This window comes from Phocoena phocoena, chromosome 19, assembly GCF_963924675.1.
Source record: "Phocoena phocoena chromosome 19, mPhoPho1.1, whole genome shotgun sequence".
Taxonomy (NCBI): domain Eukaryota; kingdom Metazoa; phylum Chordata; class Mammalia; order Artiodactyla; family Phocoenidae; genus Phocoena; species Phocoena phocoena.
Window position 1 is genome coordinate 5,088,468 of NC_089237.1, and position 16,351 is coordinate 5,104,818.

A 16,351-nucleotide genomic window follows, 5' to 3' on the forward strand; every position below is an offset into this window, starting at 1 on the left:
ACTGGTTTCTCAGGTCACTTGGTTCGCATCCCTCCCTGTGCTTATCTTATGGCACCTGAGGGTTTCACCGCCCACTAACCAATGATTTTAGCTATCTCCTTTGCTACTGATTTTCAGTTACGCTGCTCTGAGGTCAGGGTGTGGTCTGAACGGTATTGATCTTTCTCTGTGGCACAGCACGGTAATCAGTTTGGGGAAACATACACACGTGTGCTTGGCAAGAATGTTTACGTTTTTCTAGTTGCTGGGTTGGGGGTCTACATGTGTCCACGATGTACACTTGGTAACGCTTTATCGGTGTCAGACAGGGGCGTGGTGCTCCCCACCGTGACTGCAGTTCTGTCGGCTGTGCCCCGCGATGCTGACAATTTTTCTTGAGCATTTTGAGGCTGACGTTGCTAGAGGCGTACAGATGCGGGATCGTTCTGTCATCCCGGTACATTGTTTCTCTTTGCATTAAGTACTGACCTTTATTCTTTCTGTGGTTGTCTGCCGTAAAGTCAGCTTGGTCTGATACTGAGATTGTAATACCTGCTTTCTTTTTTTTTTTTTTGCACTACGCAGGCCTCCCACTGCTGTGGTCTCTCCCGTTGCGGAGCACAGGCTCCGGACGCGCAGGCTCAGCGGCCATGGCTCACGGGCTCAGCCGCTCCGCGGCACGTGGGATCTTCCCGGACCGGGGCACGAACCCGCGTCCCCTGCATCGGCAGGCGGACTCCCACCTGCTTTCTTTGGATCAGCACTCACCTTGTGTCTTTTCATTCCTCTATCTGCCAGCTTTGCATGTTGTGCTTTAGGTGTGTCGCTTGTGAATTACATAGAAGTGGAATTCTAAAAAGCAAAACCTCGCTCTTTCAAAAGATGTATTTAATCGTCTGATGACTGTTTTTGCACCCCTCCCCTCAGTATTAGCCTGTTTTCTCCTTTTTTTTCTCGCTCCCTCCCTCCTTTCCCTCCCACGAAACCCCCGGTCTGCAGCATGAGCTACGGGCGGAGAAGGCTTACGAGTCTTGCCTGGGGGCTGTTCTGACTTTCACCACTGAAGAGTAAGATCAGAGGAATTTGAAAGGAAGCACCCAAATCACAAACTATATACGGATTTGTAAGTGGGGAAGACAGGCTGAAGGAGAGGGTCTGCATGAGGTCACCCTCCTTCCCTCTCTGTGGCCTGCATGGACATGCTCTCCCCCCACCCCTACTTCTGATACCCTGGACACAGTGGCGATGGGGGCAAAGCTCTCAGGGCTCTGCCCACCAGCTGTAACGGGGGGTGGGTGGAGTGTAGGGGCATAAAAACACCCAAGGATGCTTGTTTATCAGAGGTTTTTATGAGGCTGAAAATACCCAGTCCAGCGCCCCAGCCCGATCCCAGCTGAAGAGCCCCGTTGAGGGTTTATGTAACTCAGAGAGGGATCTGTCTGGTCTAGCGAAGGGGGGAGTTGGGTTGGAAAGGCTTTCGCTCTGCTTTCTTCAGAAACATAAAGATTAGCAGAAAGTGCAGGGTGACAGGATAGAGGGACATCGGAGTTGACATTTTGACATTGCAGAAGACATGGTGCCAACAGACAGGAAGCCTGGCCCGTGAGCGCAGTGCTGTCACTTGCCGGCACAGACATTTCTGGAGCACGTGCAGCTCCCCGAGCTCTGGGAGGACCTGGCGCTTGGATGCTTAAGGGGTCAGCCCCACGGGGCATGACGAATCACCATCAGCCCTGGATTTTGGTGACATTTCTTACATTCTAAAGGCTTCTCCCCATCCATGGCTCCTGTGATTTTCACCATAGGCATCTTGTTACTGATGACCCTGGAGTCAGGGCGAAGAAGTGACTTGGGAGTCCGACAGGCAGGAAGAAGAATTGAGAAGAGAGAAGATCTCAACCTAGAACTGCGCCAGCCCGCACGTGTGTTTGGGGCTTCATGGAGCAGACACGTCCCTCAACACGAAGCATTAGAATTCAGCGACTACAGCGACACACTGGGGCCCCAGAGCAGCTGAGGGAATCGAGAAAAGGAGGTGATGGGGTGTAAAGAGGCCCCACGCAAGGCTGGGGACGAGGGAAGAGGGGAGAAAGGGATTCCGTGAGGAATTAGTTCCTGGCAACCGTGATCCATAGACACAGGGCAGATCATTAAAGGAGGTGGTGCCATTGCCTTAGGCGGGTGAAAGGTAGAGTTTGAGATTATAGCAGTCAGAGGGCAGTGGAGTGAGAGTGGTTTCGATACAGAAACCAGTGGCCCCCGGACCATCTCTTTGATCCGAATTATGTTTTCAAAATAATTGTGACTTCCAGCACCTTTTAGACAGTGTGCGTGCTGTCTGTTCGAAGTTCACCTCTGTCCTCGCCACTCCCAACTGTCTCCACCTGTCTGTCTGCACTTATCTGCTACCTCTTAGTTCTCTACAGGCATCTGAGTTTGCCGCCCTTGGACAGAAGGCTCTACCCGCCCTCCTTCAGCCTGGAGGCTGTAGTATTTGTGGTTTTGTGGGCACAGGTGAACCAGGTAGCTTATCTCTATGACGCCTCTTTATGGTCCCAAGGCTGTAGCCTTATCTAGGCCCTGTAATTCAACAGAGGCAGAGGAAAGGAAGAATCTACAAGGCCTGCTGATTGTCTAGGGAAGACGAGGGGAAATAGGAAGCCGAGGATGACAGTGAGTTTGGCTTGGTCGACCGGGTACCAGGTGATGATGGGGTTTTGCATGACAGCAGATGGGGATAATAAGTTCAACTTTGGAGATGCTGGGTGCGGGGATCCTGCGTAACACCCAAGTGGAGACATATGGATGGTGGCCGGACCCGTAAGAGTAAGTTCGGGAGGAAAATCTAGGCAGAAGATCAACCCGGGCATCACCAGCAAACGGACGGAAAATAAAGCCATGGGCATGGGGCAGAATCCCCAGAGAAAGTGCGCTAAGTGAGAAGAAAGGGTGCCCCAGAGATGGAGCGCTGGGGGACATCAATATTTCAGGACAGGCCGTAGGACACGAACCTGCAGAAGAGCCTGTGAAGAAGCAGACGGAAGGGGAAGGAACCAGGAGAGGCCAGTGGCCAGAAAGAGAAAGCGAGGGCTTCTAAAGGAGAGAGCGGTGAGAAGCGTCAGCTGCTGCCTTCGAGGTGCAGCTGGCCCTCCGGGTCCTGCCACCCCCCCGCGGCTGAGTTCGCGGATGCGGAACCTGCAGGATCCGTGGATACCGAGGGCCGACTGTGGTACTCGAGCATTCGAGGATTTTGGTATCCGCCGGCGGGTCCTGGAACCAGTCCCCCCCGGACACTGTCTTTATCATGTACTTACACATTTAAAGCGTTTGGAGAACAGCATGGGATTATATCCATGGTTGGTTTTCAAAACGGTTACCCATCAGACAGCTCATTGGAAAAACGTGGTGTAAACCTGCTTCTTGATAAGAGTACCTCTCTCAGGTATGAGCTGCCCTGACCTCCTCCTCGCCTCCGCCAGTCAGACCTGGGGGGCTGGGGCTGCTGCACAGTTACGGGCAGACAGCTCACCCGAGGCAACAGGCACTTCCGGGTACCACCGGGTGCAGTGCCACGCTCTAAGGCACTAGGTGTCGGCTTACCTGGCGCTCTCAAAGGTAGCAGATGCCGTCTTTTCTACAGCCCCAAATCCAACTCCAACAGCAAGACCCTCTGAAACAGACATAAAAAAAGTACGATGGGTTAGGAATCATTTTTCTATAATACATGCACGTACAATCGAAGCTTGCTCAGAAGCCAAAGCCAGCAGACTCCTGTGGGCTGGATTAGCGCTGCTGTCCGTTCGGGGATGGGTGAGGAACCAGTTACACACTTCATCACATTGGCAAATCCCCTGGTCTCCTTTGCATACTTTATAGTTACTCAACAGGCTTATACTTAATCAGCTGTTAAGAGCAAGCAGTTTCTTCACGTCTTCCGTAAGAAATCAGAACAACAGTATTTTGATGTGACGCAATACAGGTTAAAAGCAGATCTTGCTAAGGCTAATCTCCGAAATGGGTGTACCGCTGTATTTGCAAATGCAAGTAAAAGAACTCCATAAAAAAATGGGTCTTACATTTTTGGGGCTTCCCTGGTGGCCCAGTGGTTAAGAATCCGCCTGCCAATGCAGGGGACACAGGTTCGAGCCCTGGTCCGGGAAGATCCCACATGCTGGGGAGCAACAAAGCCCGTGCACCACAACTACTGAGGCTGCACTCTAGAACCCACGAGCCACAACTACTGAGCCCACGTGCCACAACTACTGAAGCCCACGTGCCTAGAGCCCGTGCTCCGCAACAAGAGAAGCCACCGCAATGAGAAGCCCGCGCACCGCAATGAAGAGTAGCCCCCGCGCGCCGCAATGAAGACCCAATGCAGACAAAAATAAATAAATTTATTTTAGAAAAATGGATCTTACATTTTTAAATGTCATTGGATTTTTCCATTATGTGTTGATTTTGCAACTAGAAACTAGAAGTTTTTGAGTCCCAGAGTTCATTTGAATTTGACTGTTTTAATCCTTTTTATTAATTAAAAATGCTTGCCATTTTTAAATTAATAAAACCAAAAAAAAGGTTCATCCCCATCACTACGTCACATAAGATTGCACGAGGCTGCCAGTAACAGAAAATCCACAGAACAGTAGCTTCAACCAAGGGTCAGCAGACTATAGCCCAGGGGCCACATCCAGCCCACTGCCTGTTTCTGTATGGCCTGCAAGCTAAAAATGATTTTTATTTATTTATTTATTTTATTTATTTATTTTTGGCTGCATTGGGTCTTCACTGCTCTGCACGGGCTTTCTCTAGTTGCGGCGAGCGGGGGATACTCTTCGTTGCGGTGCGCGGGCTTCTCATCGCGGTGGCTTCTCTTGTTGCGGAGCACGGGCTCTAGGCGCGCGGGCTTCAGTAGTTGTGGCTCGTGGGCTCTAGAGCGCAGGCTTAGTCGTTGTGGCGCACGGGCTTAGTTGCTCAGTGGCATGTGGGATCTTCCCGGGCCAGGGATGGAACCCGTGTCCCCTGCATTGGCAGGCAGATTCTTAACCACTGCGCCCCAGGGAAGTTGTAAGAATGATTTTTACATTTTTAAATAGTCAAAAAAGATCAAGGAAAGAATATTTCGTGACACATGAAAATTATATGAATTTCAAAATTTACTGCCCATAAATAAAGTTTTCTTGGCACTCAGCCATGGTTGTTTGTTGATGAACTGTGACTATTTTGTTTGACTCTCTATGTCAGCAGAGAGTAATGAGAGACCAAATCGTCTGAAAACCTAAAATATTTACTATGTGGCCCTTTAAAGAAAGAGTTTGATGACCCCGGACCTAAACACATAGGGTTTTATTAGCTCGTGCAACGAGAAGTCCAAGGTTGATATGGTGGTCCAATGACATCATCACAGACATTGACGATCCATCCTCAAATGGCAGGGACTCTTACAGTCTGCTCTGAGATGGTGTGACCACAGTGTAGCTTGAAGCTTGGGGATGGACAGATGATCTTCCAAGCCCTGTCCAGTAGGAGTGAGCTTGCCAAGTTCACCAATGCCCTGATCAAACGTGGAAGAGCCGTGCTGGTCTGCATGTATCTGATAGAGAGGTAAGAAGGGCTATGAAAAAGAAAGAAGGGAGGGAGGGAGGAAAGGAAGGAACTGCCCCAGTGGCCTGGGATCAATGGCGTAGAAGCACAACGTGAAGACCCCTTTCTGACATCTATGGGGGAGTGCAACCCCAATCCAAAGAGGAAAGAGAATAACCGATATTGGTCAGAATCAAGACCAAGGGCTTGGGGCCCGGAGGAACTTCTGTTATGAAGAGGGAAGAGGTCAAAATCTACCGAGTGAGGGCTTCCCTGGTGGTGCAGTGGTTGGGAGTCCACCTGCTGACGCAGGGGACGCGGGTTCGTGCCCCGGTCCGGGAAGATCCCACATGCCGCGGAGCGGCTGAGCCCGTGAGCCATGGCCGCTGAGCCTGTGCGTCCGGAGCCTGTTTTCCGCAACGGGAGAGGCCACAACAATGAGAGGCCCGTGTACCGCAAAAAAAAAAAAAAAAAAAGCTAGGCAGAGACTGACCAGGGGTTTCCTGACATCAGAGGGGCAAATCCCTCCTTTTGAAAAAACTTGCTTTTCTAAACCATAAGCAACAGCTGGTGGCTCTTTTGTTAAAGATTTTGCTCTAATTAGTCATTCTAATGTTAATGATAGTGCGGTCCTGAGGACGGGACTTAACATTAATTGGCAAACTAACCCTTTCTAGTTATTTAGCACGCAGCCAGCAGCACTTGGTCTACTAATGCTCACAACGGCTCATTAGGTTACCCAACTAATGCAGGAGAGGAAGGGCTCGCCCACAGTGACACAGCATCAAGGGGCAGAACCAGGCTTGACCCTCAGTCCCTACCCCCGGCCCCCCACCACCCCAGGTGTGGGCGGCAAGAGCTGGCATCTGAATATCTCTATCCTAAAGAAGTTGCGCCTCTGCCCAGCCCTGTACCTTGGCCACGCCCACAGCGGGTACCACGCCCCTCCCACACACACACACACACACCCCCCGCCCCCCGCCAAACGCACACCACATGGTGCCTTAGGAGGTGGCCAACTCCGTCTCCCCCTGGATTTAGAGTAAAGGAGAGGAAGAAGACGTAATGGAGGAAGGGAATGTAATTGCTACCGTCTCTGAAGGTGGAGGGATTACCTGAGAGCGAAACTAATGCGAAACCAAGACAAACGACCCAGGCGGCAAGAACATAATATTAAGGGAATGAAGGCAGACACTGGAGATCAACAGATGGCAGAAGGAACCCGGGGGTGAAAGAGAGCAGAGGAAAAAATGCGACCGGCGTCCACACCCCCAGGCCTTCCAGCAAAAGTGCACATTAGGGAGGTAATCAGGACAAGAATCCAAAGTGGCTGCAATACTGTTAGGAAGCCGGATCTCTTTTCACAGCTACGGCCATTAACTCAGATGCAGACCGAAGGAAAACAAACTTCCAAACCTGGGGTTATAAGCCCCCTGGATGCAGGGTGAGGCAGAGTCCTAAGGGCAAACTTGAGAATAAGCTCTAAAGCTGATCCCTCCGACCACACAGCCCTGCTCCAATCTTCTCGGGGGTTGGAAGGTGGGTGTGGCTGCCTCTCTCCATCCCCCATCCCTCCTGAATCTCCGTCTGGGGCACAGCGGGGATGGCGGCGCATGGGCTTTTTGTTGAGACGGGCCTGGGCTCAAATCCTGGTATATTATTTAAGGTTCTTGTAAAAAGGAAAGAAGGATGATAGCGCTCTGCTTACAGGATGGTGTGTACACGGCAGGGATTCTCACTACTGACATTCTGTTGTGACAGGCTGGCCTGTACAGCCCAAGATGTTGAACAGCATCCCTGGCCTCTACCCACTAGATGCCAGTAACACCTCCTCCCCACAACCATCGCCTCCCATCAAGGGGTACTTTTCACAAAAATTTTCAATTATTCTAGAACGCTCTTGGAGTTTGCGTAGGTGGTCGGAAAGGGAACGGTTAAGAACTAGTGTCTTAGCCCATCCAGGCTGCTATAACAAAATACTGTAAACTGGCTTCTGGGTGGCTTAGAAACAACAGAAATTTATTTCTCACGGTTCTGGAGGCTAGAAGTCCAACATCAAGATGCTGACAGACTGGGTGTCTAGTGAGAAACTACTTCTTGGTTCTCAGATGGTGCTTTCTCTCTGTGTCCTGACATGCTGGAAGGGGCAAGGGAGCTTTCTCGGGCCTCTTTTTTAAGGACGCTCATCCCCTTCCTGAGGGCTCCACCCTCATGGCCTAAATGCTTCCCAAAGGCTTGACCTCCTCATACCATCGCTTTGGGGGTTAGAATTTCAACATACGAATTTGGGGGGCCAGATGCAAAACATTCAGACTATAGCAAATAGTATTTTCTTTTTTTCAATTGAGGGCTTAGAAGCCCTTAGTTTAAAGCACATGGGGTGGAGCTCACAGGTCTTCTGTAAGAGACTCTCCAGCCTCCAAAAACAGTGGCGCCTATGTGATCGCGGCCTTGCCTGACATTCATGGGCATCGGGTTCCATGGGCAGATGGGAAAGAACACCTGTGTGGGGTAGAGAGAAAGGGGGTTATCTTGGTTCAGCTGAAATCCCTGCTGGGGTGGAGACAGGGCAATCCGAGCTGCTGTGAGGACATCCTGCTTCCTCCTGCCTGGCTGTGCTCCTCTGCGTGTGGGTCCAGCTGTCAGATGATCTCAGCAGGAGTGGGGCTTCTGCAATGGAACTCAGTGGTCTGACCAGGGCTGAAGCCTGTAGTGTCTCATTTCTCTTGTTCTGGGTAACAACAGCAACGCAGGAAATGAGCAGCGATGTTATGACTTTTTTCCCTATTTAACTGTTGCTTTTTATTTTTTGGAACTATAAAACAGCAATTTCCTATGATCCAACCTAATGAGTTCTGGAAATCTTTTCTTAATATTAAATTTAAGACAGCAGCTAACATCTCGTGGGGGTTTAATAAAGATTCAACACAGCCACCAAAAATGACAACAACAAACCTCAGAGCTGGAGAGGTGGGGAATTCTCTGACAGTCCAGTGATTAGGACTCAGAGCTTTTGCTGCCGTGGTCCGGGTCCGATCCCTAGTCGGGGAACTAAGATCCCACAGGCCGTGCGGCCAAAAAAAAAAGGTGGAGAAATGATGCGAAACAGGATGGCTTACTCGTTCCCTTCTCCACTGAGGACAGAACGAGAGAAAAACAAGTCAAATTGCAGCCAGAGGGATTTAGCCAAGGGAAAAGGGGAGGGAAGAGGGTTTTGAAACATATGATTAGCTCGTTGAAGGGAGGTTGAGAATATCCCTCCCCTGGGTGGAGAATTGGTCTCTGAAGGTGGTGACTACTCCTCAGTCAGGGATGGCTGTGATGGGGAGAAGGGTGAGGTGAGAAGAAGGGAGGGGGTAGCCTCATAATGTCCCTTCTAGCCCTTTAACATGATGTGTGGGCCCAGTTCTAGGAGAAAGTCTGAACATCCACTTATTCGTTCCCAGGTCACTCATTGAAAATAGAGAAAGAACCATCTTAGCGTATCTGCTGCTGGACGGGACCATGGCGGCCATGGGGGTGGCCTCCGTAGCCTCCAAGGGTGCCGTGCCAGCTCAGCTTAGATTCCTCCTCTGCTCCTGCCCATCTGGGCACTGTCACTAAGCTGGGAGATGGGTACCAGGCCAGGTGAGGGGGCAGTGTCACATCACATGACAGTAGGGGTTCCCTGGCCATCAAGGGTCAACGTGTCTGGCTTACACACACCAATGGGGCAGTCCTACTGCCTCATTCCCACTCTGATCCCATAGCATGGCTGAGCCTTCTGGGGAGACTGGCCCCCAATATGCTCACCCCCCCTGCCTGGCCTGTCTTTGGCCGCAGACTTCTAGCGGGAAGGAAACCCAGGAAGGTGGCAACTCTGATCATATTACACATTAATTAAACAAAATGTTGGTAGAGCCCAGCCAGGTATTGCCACAAAATTCCTACAGGGCCTTTCGAAAAGGTCCTCTAGAGAATGGAAGTTATCAACTTAGTGTTATTTTTTTGGAAAAAGTAGTTCGACGCGCTCTTCTACCATGGACTGCGGACCCTGCTATTCATAGCGGATGAAGTTAAGAGACGTCCGTAGTTGAAGATACTCTAACGTGAGTCCCGCTCTAATTAAAATAACTTCCTGACTGATGTTTGCAAGTGTGTGTGTTTTGGGTGTTTTTTGGTTCTGTGCATATTCTACCGTCTGCAGTTAGGCTCCAGTTACACAACGATGGACCCAGAAAACCACGCTCCTCCAGTCACTCCAGCCAAAAGCTACTCCCATGGCTTCATTCCCACTTCAGAGTGTTACTGGAAAGAAGCTGTAGTGGGAATTAAGCCAGATACCCCTCCTTGCTGACATGTCTGGAGCTGACAGCGAGCACAGGCACAGCAGATAACCCAGCCTGCTGCCCGCTTCGTGCAAAGGATGCTCCACCCCACAAAGGACCGGGATGCCTGGGCAGGGCCAAGGCAGGTGAACCGGGGAGTCAGCTGTCCCCCAGCAGCATGCTGGTATCATCCACTCTGCGCCCCTCGAAAACCAACAGAATCAAACTGCGAATGATCCTACCCAGAGGATTTATCAGCCCTCAGGAAGTGGACGGCCACTGACCCCTGCTTCTTGTCCCCCGAAGAGGCGCTGCAGCCTGGGTCCGTCCCAGCTCAGGGGGAGCGGCCTTGCTGCAGGGAAGGACAGCCCAGGGCCAGCTGCCTTGCAGTCACACCTACACTGCTGTCAGTGCACCTGGCTGCACTCTGCCCTGCAAGTGGCGTCCGGGGTGTAACTAACTCCTGGACACGCCTGGATGGGGGACACGTTTGGAGGCGCGGAGGGGTACTTAGCCATGGTTTTGTAATTCCTCTGGACTGGAGAGCCTCAAGAAATTGGGAGGAAAGGATCTGTGAAATCCCTTCGGAGGACTTTTCAACAAAATGAGACTTTGGTAGTTCTTTTAGGATGATGAGTAATCCCCATTATCACGCCCCATAGTTGACTCCCACCAAAGTATCTCCGGAAACCAGGCAAGGGAAAGATTTTGACGTCTCAGATCACTGCTATGTTTCGGTACATCGAAGGCAGATGGTGTAGCACCATGATGTAGCTAATGGGGGCAGTGGGGGCATGGGAGGGGTACTTGTTTTCTTACAGGGAAGTTAACTCAGGAGGAAATTAACGCTCAGCCCTGCACACCCCAGTTCTGGGACTGCCAGGTGCCAGGTGGGGGCCCCGTGGGCTCCTCAGGGTGGGCCCCACGTGGTCCGGATCAGGATGTGTGGACCTGTCCGCACAGCTATGGCTCCTCACGCACAGGATGCAAAGCTCAGAAGCTGTCATTGTCGTGGCTCTCCCCATCTTGTAGACAAAGCTGACCTACAGGAGGAGACAGTGTCGCGGGCATGCTGACAACAAGAAAACTGGCCCAGAGGTGTTCGTATCTGTGTTTCATCCATCCCTGAAGCCCGAAGCCCGGCTGCACCTCCATCCTTCCTTCGTGTGTCTGAGATGCACCCACATCCTTTACAACACCCCGCTTTTCTCCTAAACCACTCTGAGTTCTCGCTTTGCAATCTGCAGCGCAAGGACTCAACGATTCAGCCAAACTCTGTCCTAGGCGTTCTAGGTTCATCATCTGACTTCAACCTGTCCAGACCTTACAAAATTGATACTATTTGTATTTTCCAGAAAAGGAAAGTGGGGTTCAGGGTGGTCAAGCAACATGCCCAAAGCCACACAGCTTGTAAGATGCTCAGCCCACGTGTTCCTTCTGGTTCAGAGCACATCACACTGACTTCCGGTTTAACTGATCATTATGACCCAAAGGACGGGGCACTGAGTCAGTGTCAGCAAGAGGGTCCACTTGGGTGCCACCACTCCAAATATTCGTCAAATAGCCACTAGGTGTTGTGTAGGATACGAAACGTGTGAGACGTGGTTCGCATCTTTAAGGGAGTCACGATCTAGATATTCTTTTAGAGTAACAAAATTAGAAACGTATTTCTCTGCTCAAAACGTTTAGAAAGAGCGATCTGGAGAACAATGTTGAAATATCAGAAAAGCTGGAGTCTGGGGACAGAAGGGAGGCGGGGGACGGGCTGGCAGAGATTGCCATATTCAGGCATAGGGTGAGAACCAGGTTCGAGTGGGCGGATCAGCCTCAGAGCGTTGCCAGGCACTGGCGAGGCTCGGTGAGTCCCCAGGCCCGAGGGGAAATTGCAGGGATGGAGGTGCCGAGATGAAGTCTAGGAAACTGGCATAAAGGCGTTAACTCAAAGGGGAGGTTTGCAAAGGGCACTGACTGGGCAGAAAAGGATGAATGTGGTTTTTGATATGTTGAGTTCAAAGTAAAAAGACATTGAATGCAAATGTTCTAGGTGGCTCCAAACGTACAACAGGTTGGGAATGAGAGCTATGAATTCAGGGAGCCATCTGCAATTCTAGCTAACAAGTGTCGAGGCTCCGCCTGGGCTCTTCACTGAACCGTTTAATTTGGTCCTTTCAACAGCCCTATGAGACTGGTACCATTGTTCGTCCTGTCAGAGATGTGGAAACTGGTCTCCACACCCCTGGGCTCTGCTCTCCCCGGCTTTCCTTTACTGCTTTCCAGGAAACCCTCATTAGTACTAGTACTATCTCAAATGCTACTACTTCCATGAACTTGAAGACCATTTTCCAGTTTTACTTTGTCAAAGACTTTAGGCACATAAAAAGGCCTCATTTCACACTCTTATTTGGAAACTAAAAGGTGGTTGTTTTCCATTACACTGCTTTTTAATCACGGCGATATCCTTACACATGGAAAAAAAATTCAAAATGCTCGAAAGAGTCTAAAGTAATAAATTTCCCTATCTCCACTTCCCCACCCCTAGTTCTACTCCCAAAAGGTAAAGCATTTTTTTTTAACAATTCTGATTTTCAATTCTCTGATGGGTATCACTTTAAATACCATGAATACGTTGGTTTCTTAATTTATCACAGTCTTGATTTAGATAGTCTGTTGACAGCATGACGGGTTCTTCCTTATCGACCTTACCCTGTTGAGTCTTCCTTATAAATGCTGAGGAATACAGAGCACATGCTTCCGACCTCTGCTTTCTTTCTGTCTTTATCAAAGTTAGAGCGTTTGATATTGTTCTGTAAATAACATTTCATTTATGATTTACTCTCAGGCCAATTCAAAAAAAATGCAGTCCAAAAATTGAATTTACAATATTGGTGCTAACATATTACTCTTTATATAATCCGGCTGCTACGTGAAGGGAAGGAAAAACAATCCTGAGCCTTTAAACTCTTCCCATTTGAAGAAGATGGTCCCAAGAGTCAAGGCCCGCTGGATTCCTTCTTGGTTCTTTTTGGCATTCTTTCCATCTTCTAGGTCTTCTTTTTTTTGAAAGGAGAAATAGATAAATTTACTTTTTTTTTTTGAATTTTAGTTATTTTTTATACAACAGGTTCTTATTAGTTATCTATTTTACACATATTAGTGTATATATGTCAATCCCAATCTCCCAATTCATCCCACCACCCCACCTTCTAGTTCTTAATTAGATACCATCTTCCTTCCTTCCTTCCTTCCTTTCTTTCCTTCCTTCATTTCCCAATTGTTACTTTTAACAATTAAATACATATAACATTTACGACCTTAACCATGTTTAAGTGTATGGCTCGGTGGCATTAAATACACTCACATTGCTGTACAACCATCACCGCCATCCAGCTCCAGAATTCCTTTCACCCTGCCAGGCTGAAACTCTGTCCCCATTAAACTCTAACTCCCCCATACCCCTCCCCCAGCCTCTGTCAACCACCGATCTGCTTTCCGTCTCTGTGGATCTGACACCTCCAGGTCCCCCCTACGAGTGGACTCACACAGTATTTGTGACGCCACCTTTCCTATGTGTCCTGTTTCCCCTTTCTTGGGTTCCTTCTTCATTTTGTTAGAGGACCTCCTTGAGCTCATAAGAGATGAGTGGGTGATAAACTTCTGAGTCCTTGCTTTTTTTTTTTTTTTTTTTTTTTTGGTACGCGGGCCTCTCACTGTTGCGGCCTCTCCCGTTGCGGAGCACAGGCTCCGGACGCGCAGGCTCAGCGGCCATGGCTCACGGACCCAGCCGCTCCGCGGCATGTGGGATCCTCCCGGACCGGGGCCCGAACCTGCGTCTCCTGCATCAGCAGGCGGACTCTCAACCACTGCGCCACCAGGGAAGCCTTGAGTCCTTGCATTTGTAAAAATAATTTTGATTTTGCTCTGTGACTTAATAGCTTGACCTGATGGAAAATTCTAGGTCCCGGATGACCTCTGCTCAATACCGAGGTCATTATCCCATTATCTTCTCGGACCCAGTGTTGCTGCTGAGAAGTCTGGTGCTCATTTGATTCTTGGTTCCTTGTAGTTAAGCTAATTTTTCTCTCTGGGAGCTCTTAAATTTTTCCATCCTTGTTTTCTGCAGTTTTGAAATCTCACCAAGATCCATCTGTGGGAGAGGTCTTTGTTCATTCCTACTTCTCAGCACCAGGTGGCGCCCTTGAATCTGCAAGCTTGTGTTTTCCTGCCCTTGAGGACAAATTTCCCTGCGTGCTTCTACTCCCATTTTACAGGCTTGCCTTTCTGTCTGCGAACTGGAGGCTTGTTCTCTGTTTAACCCTCCAGATGACCAGTCTGGCCTTTCATCTGGCATATTCTTATCAGTCTACCCAATTAACTTCAAAAAAACTCTTTAACAATTACAGTGTTAATTTTGAGGAAGACGTTCTTATTCTCTGACTGTTCCATTCGCATTATAGTCAGTTCTTACTTTATGGGTATGATGATATCCTCTTGAACTGGATGAACATACGACTTAGAATTTTTACAGTCTTTTCTTTGGTCTCTTGGGTTATCTGTTTTCTCCAGGGTAGGCTGTCTTATTCACTTTCGTCCTTCTTTCCTATTCTCTGGGTTTTTCTCCTACGTCTGGTGGTCCTGAGCTCTGGGAGTGCATTCATAGATGCAGAACAAGGTTGATCAAGGAGCTAGGAAGGGCTTCCTCTGTGGCTGGCTGTACAGTCTGTCTCCTCAGGAGGCAAATAAACAATTTCATTTCACGAGGTTATTGCTTCAACTTGGCATTTGAGGCAGAGAGGATGAGAGAGGAACAAGGAGGAGAAGAGAAAAGTGCAGGAATAATAAAGTTAAGTGTCATCGATTTTTAGATTACAACCTACTACAGTGTTAAAAATGATTTAATGGCATGTCCTCCACATAGCTACTTCCTAAGCAAAAACATCAGGTGCGATAGGCAGCAGCCAGGGTGACATCTGCCAGGAACGTGATATAGGAGGGGCAGAGCATCTCTTGGGAACAGGTCTGTTCACACACACACACAAAAAAAATTCACACACGTGTAGACGGAAATAGACTGAGAAGACGGCCTAAGTACATGGGAACAAAAGTCTGACTCAGTTGTTTTAAATGTTAGAACACTGGAGCACGCTTTCACAAGCCTGCCTTATTATATATACACAACACCTTGATGGTTTGTCATATAGAAACTCAGATCTGGTCTCTCTGATCAGGGACAGCAAGCTTAGGACCACACACACACACACACACACACACACACACACACACACACACACACACACGGGGACCCTGAGGGAGGAGAAAGAACCAGCCCTGGGGGCTGGTTTCAAATACCTGCTGGGGTCATGGTTGAAAAACAAGAAAGGTCTCTGAATTTGTCTGGAAATAAGTTACAGGAAACCTTTGCAAGTAAAGTGTTAATAAAGAGATGGATGAAAGGCAGATTGCAAAGGGTGAAAGAGGAGCAGGAAATAAAGAAGTGGGGGCAGTGGGGTAAAAGAGGGAAGCAGATGGGCGAAGAAGCTAGAAGGAAAGTTAGGACCAAACCCACCAGGGTGAAGAAGCAATAGTACTGGCAGACATAGGGGACACTGTCGTGAACCCAGTGGGGGTCAGCGTTCTAAAAAGAAGGCTGAGGTTTAAAAGTGCTTCACTCATTAAACCCAAAAGCTTTCACACAGCAAAGGAAACCATCAACAAAATGAAAAGACAACCTACTGAATGGGAGAAAATGTTTGCAAATGATATGACTGACAAGGGGTCGATATCCAAACTACATCAACGGCTCACACAACCCAACATCCAAGAAACAAACACGACTGAAAAACGGGCAGAAGACCTGAATAGACATTCTCCAAGGAAGATGAACAGAAAGCCAACAGGCACGTGAAAAGATGCTCTACATCGCTATTCATCAGATTAGCAAAGCCTGACCTTCAATAGGGACCCAGGAGGCCGTGGATATGCTGTTCCCCCAAAGCAGTGGTGTTTGCCGCCTTGACCTCATTTCCTTAGACCCACTGCAGGCCTTCCCCCCATCCCTGCTCAAACACAACCCTCCTCTACAACTACAGACAGACAACCAGAACGCCCGGAAAGTTCCAGCCTCCCCGGTATCTGTTCCTTATTATTTCCTATTCATTATTGCTTGTTGCAGCTCTTCTGACTTTTAGGGCCCACCTAGACTGCTGCCTGTTTGGGATGAGGAAACAGGCTTTGACCTCCAGCAGATAAGTGTTTGGTCTTTCTAGAGGTTCTCTTCCTGGACTGTGGTTTTCAGGCGGCTGCTGCGGGGTGGAGGTGGGGACAGTCATAGCCGCATCTCCAGGGAGAGGACATACCTGTGGAAAGGCTTTCCATGTGACTTAAATTCTCATCCATGAACCCTCCAGTCTCCTCCCCATCTTCTTCCCTTCCTACGAAAGGAAAACCAAGGTCCTACATCAATGTTTTCCAAATGGAGCCGCACAGAG

At 49.1% G+C, this 16,351-nt stretch overlaps 1 protein-coding gene across 2 annotated transcripts in view; it reads right to left on the reverse strand.

Annotated features, from left to right (window-relative positions):
• Window positions 1-16,351, reverse strand: part of SLC39A11 (solute carrier family 39 member 11) — a 342,864-nt gene that overhangs the window by 63,020 nt on the left and 263,493 nt on the right. For both annotated transcript variants that reach the window (XM_065897068.1, XM_065897069.1), the window contains one exon: window positions 3,580-3,649. In XM_065897068.1, the coding sequence (XP_065753140.1) occupies window positions 3,580-3,649 (70 nt within the window). The remainder of the gene's footprint in view (window positions 1-3,579; window positions 3,650-16,351) is intronic.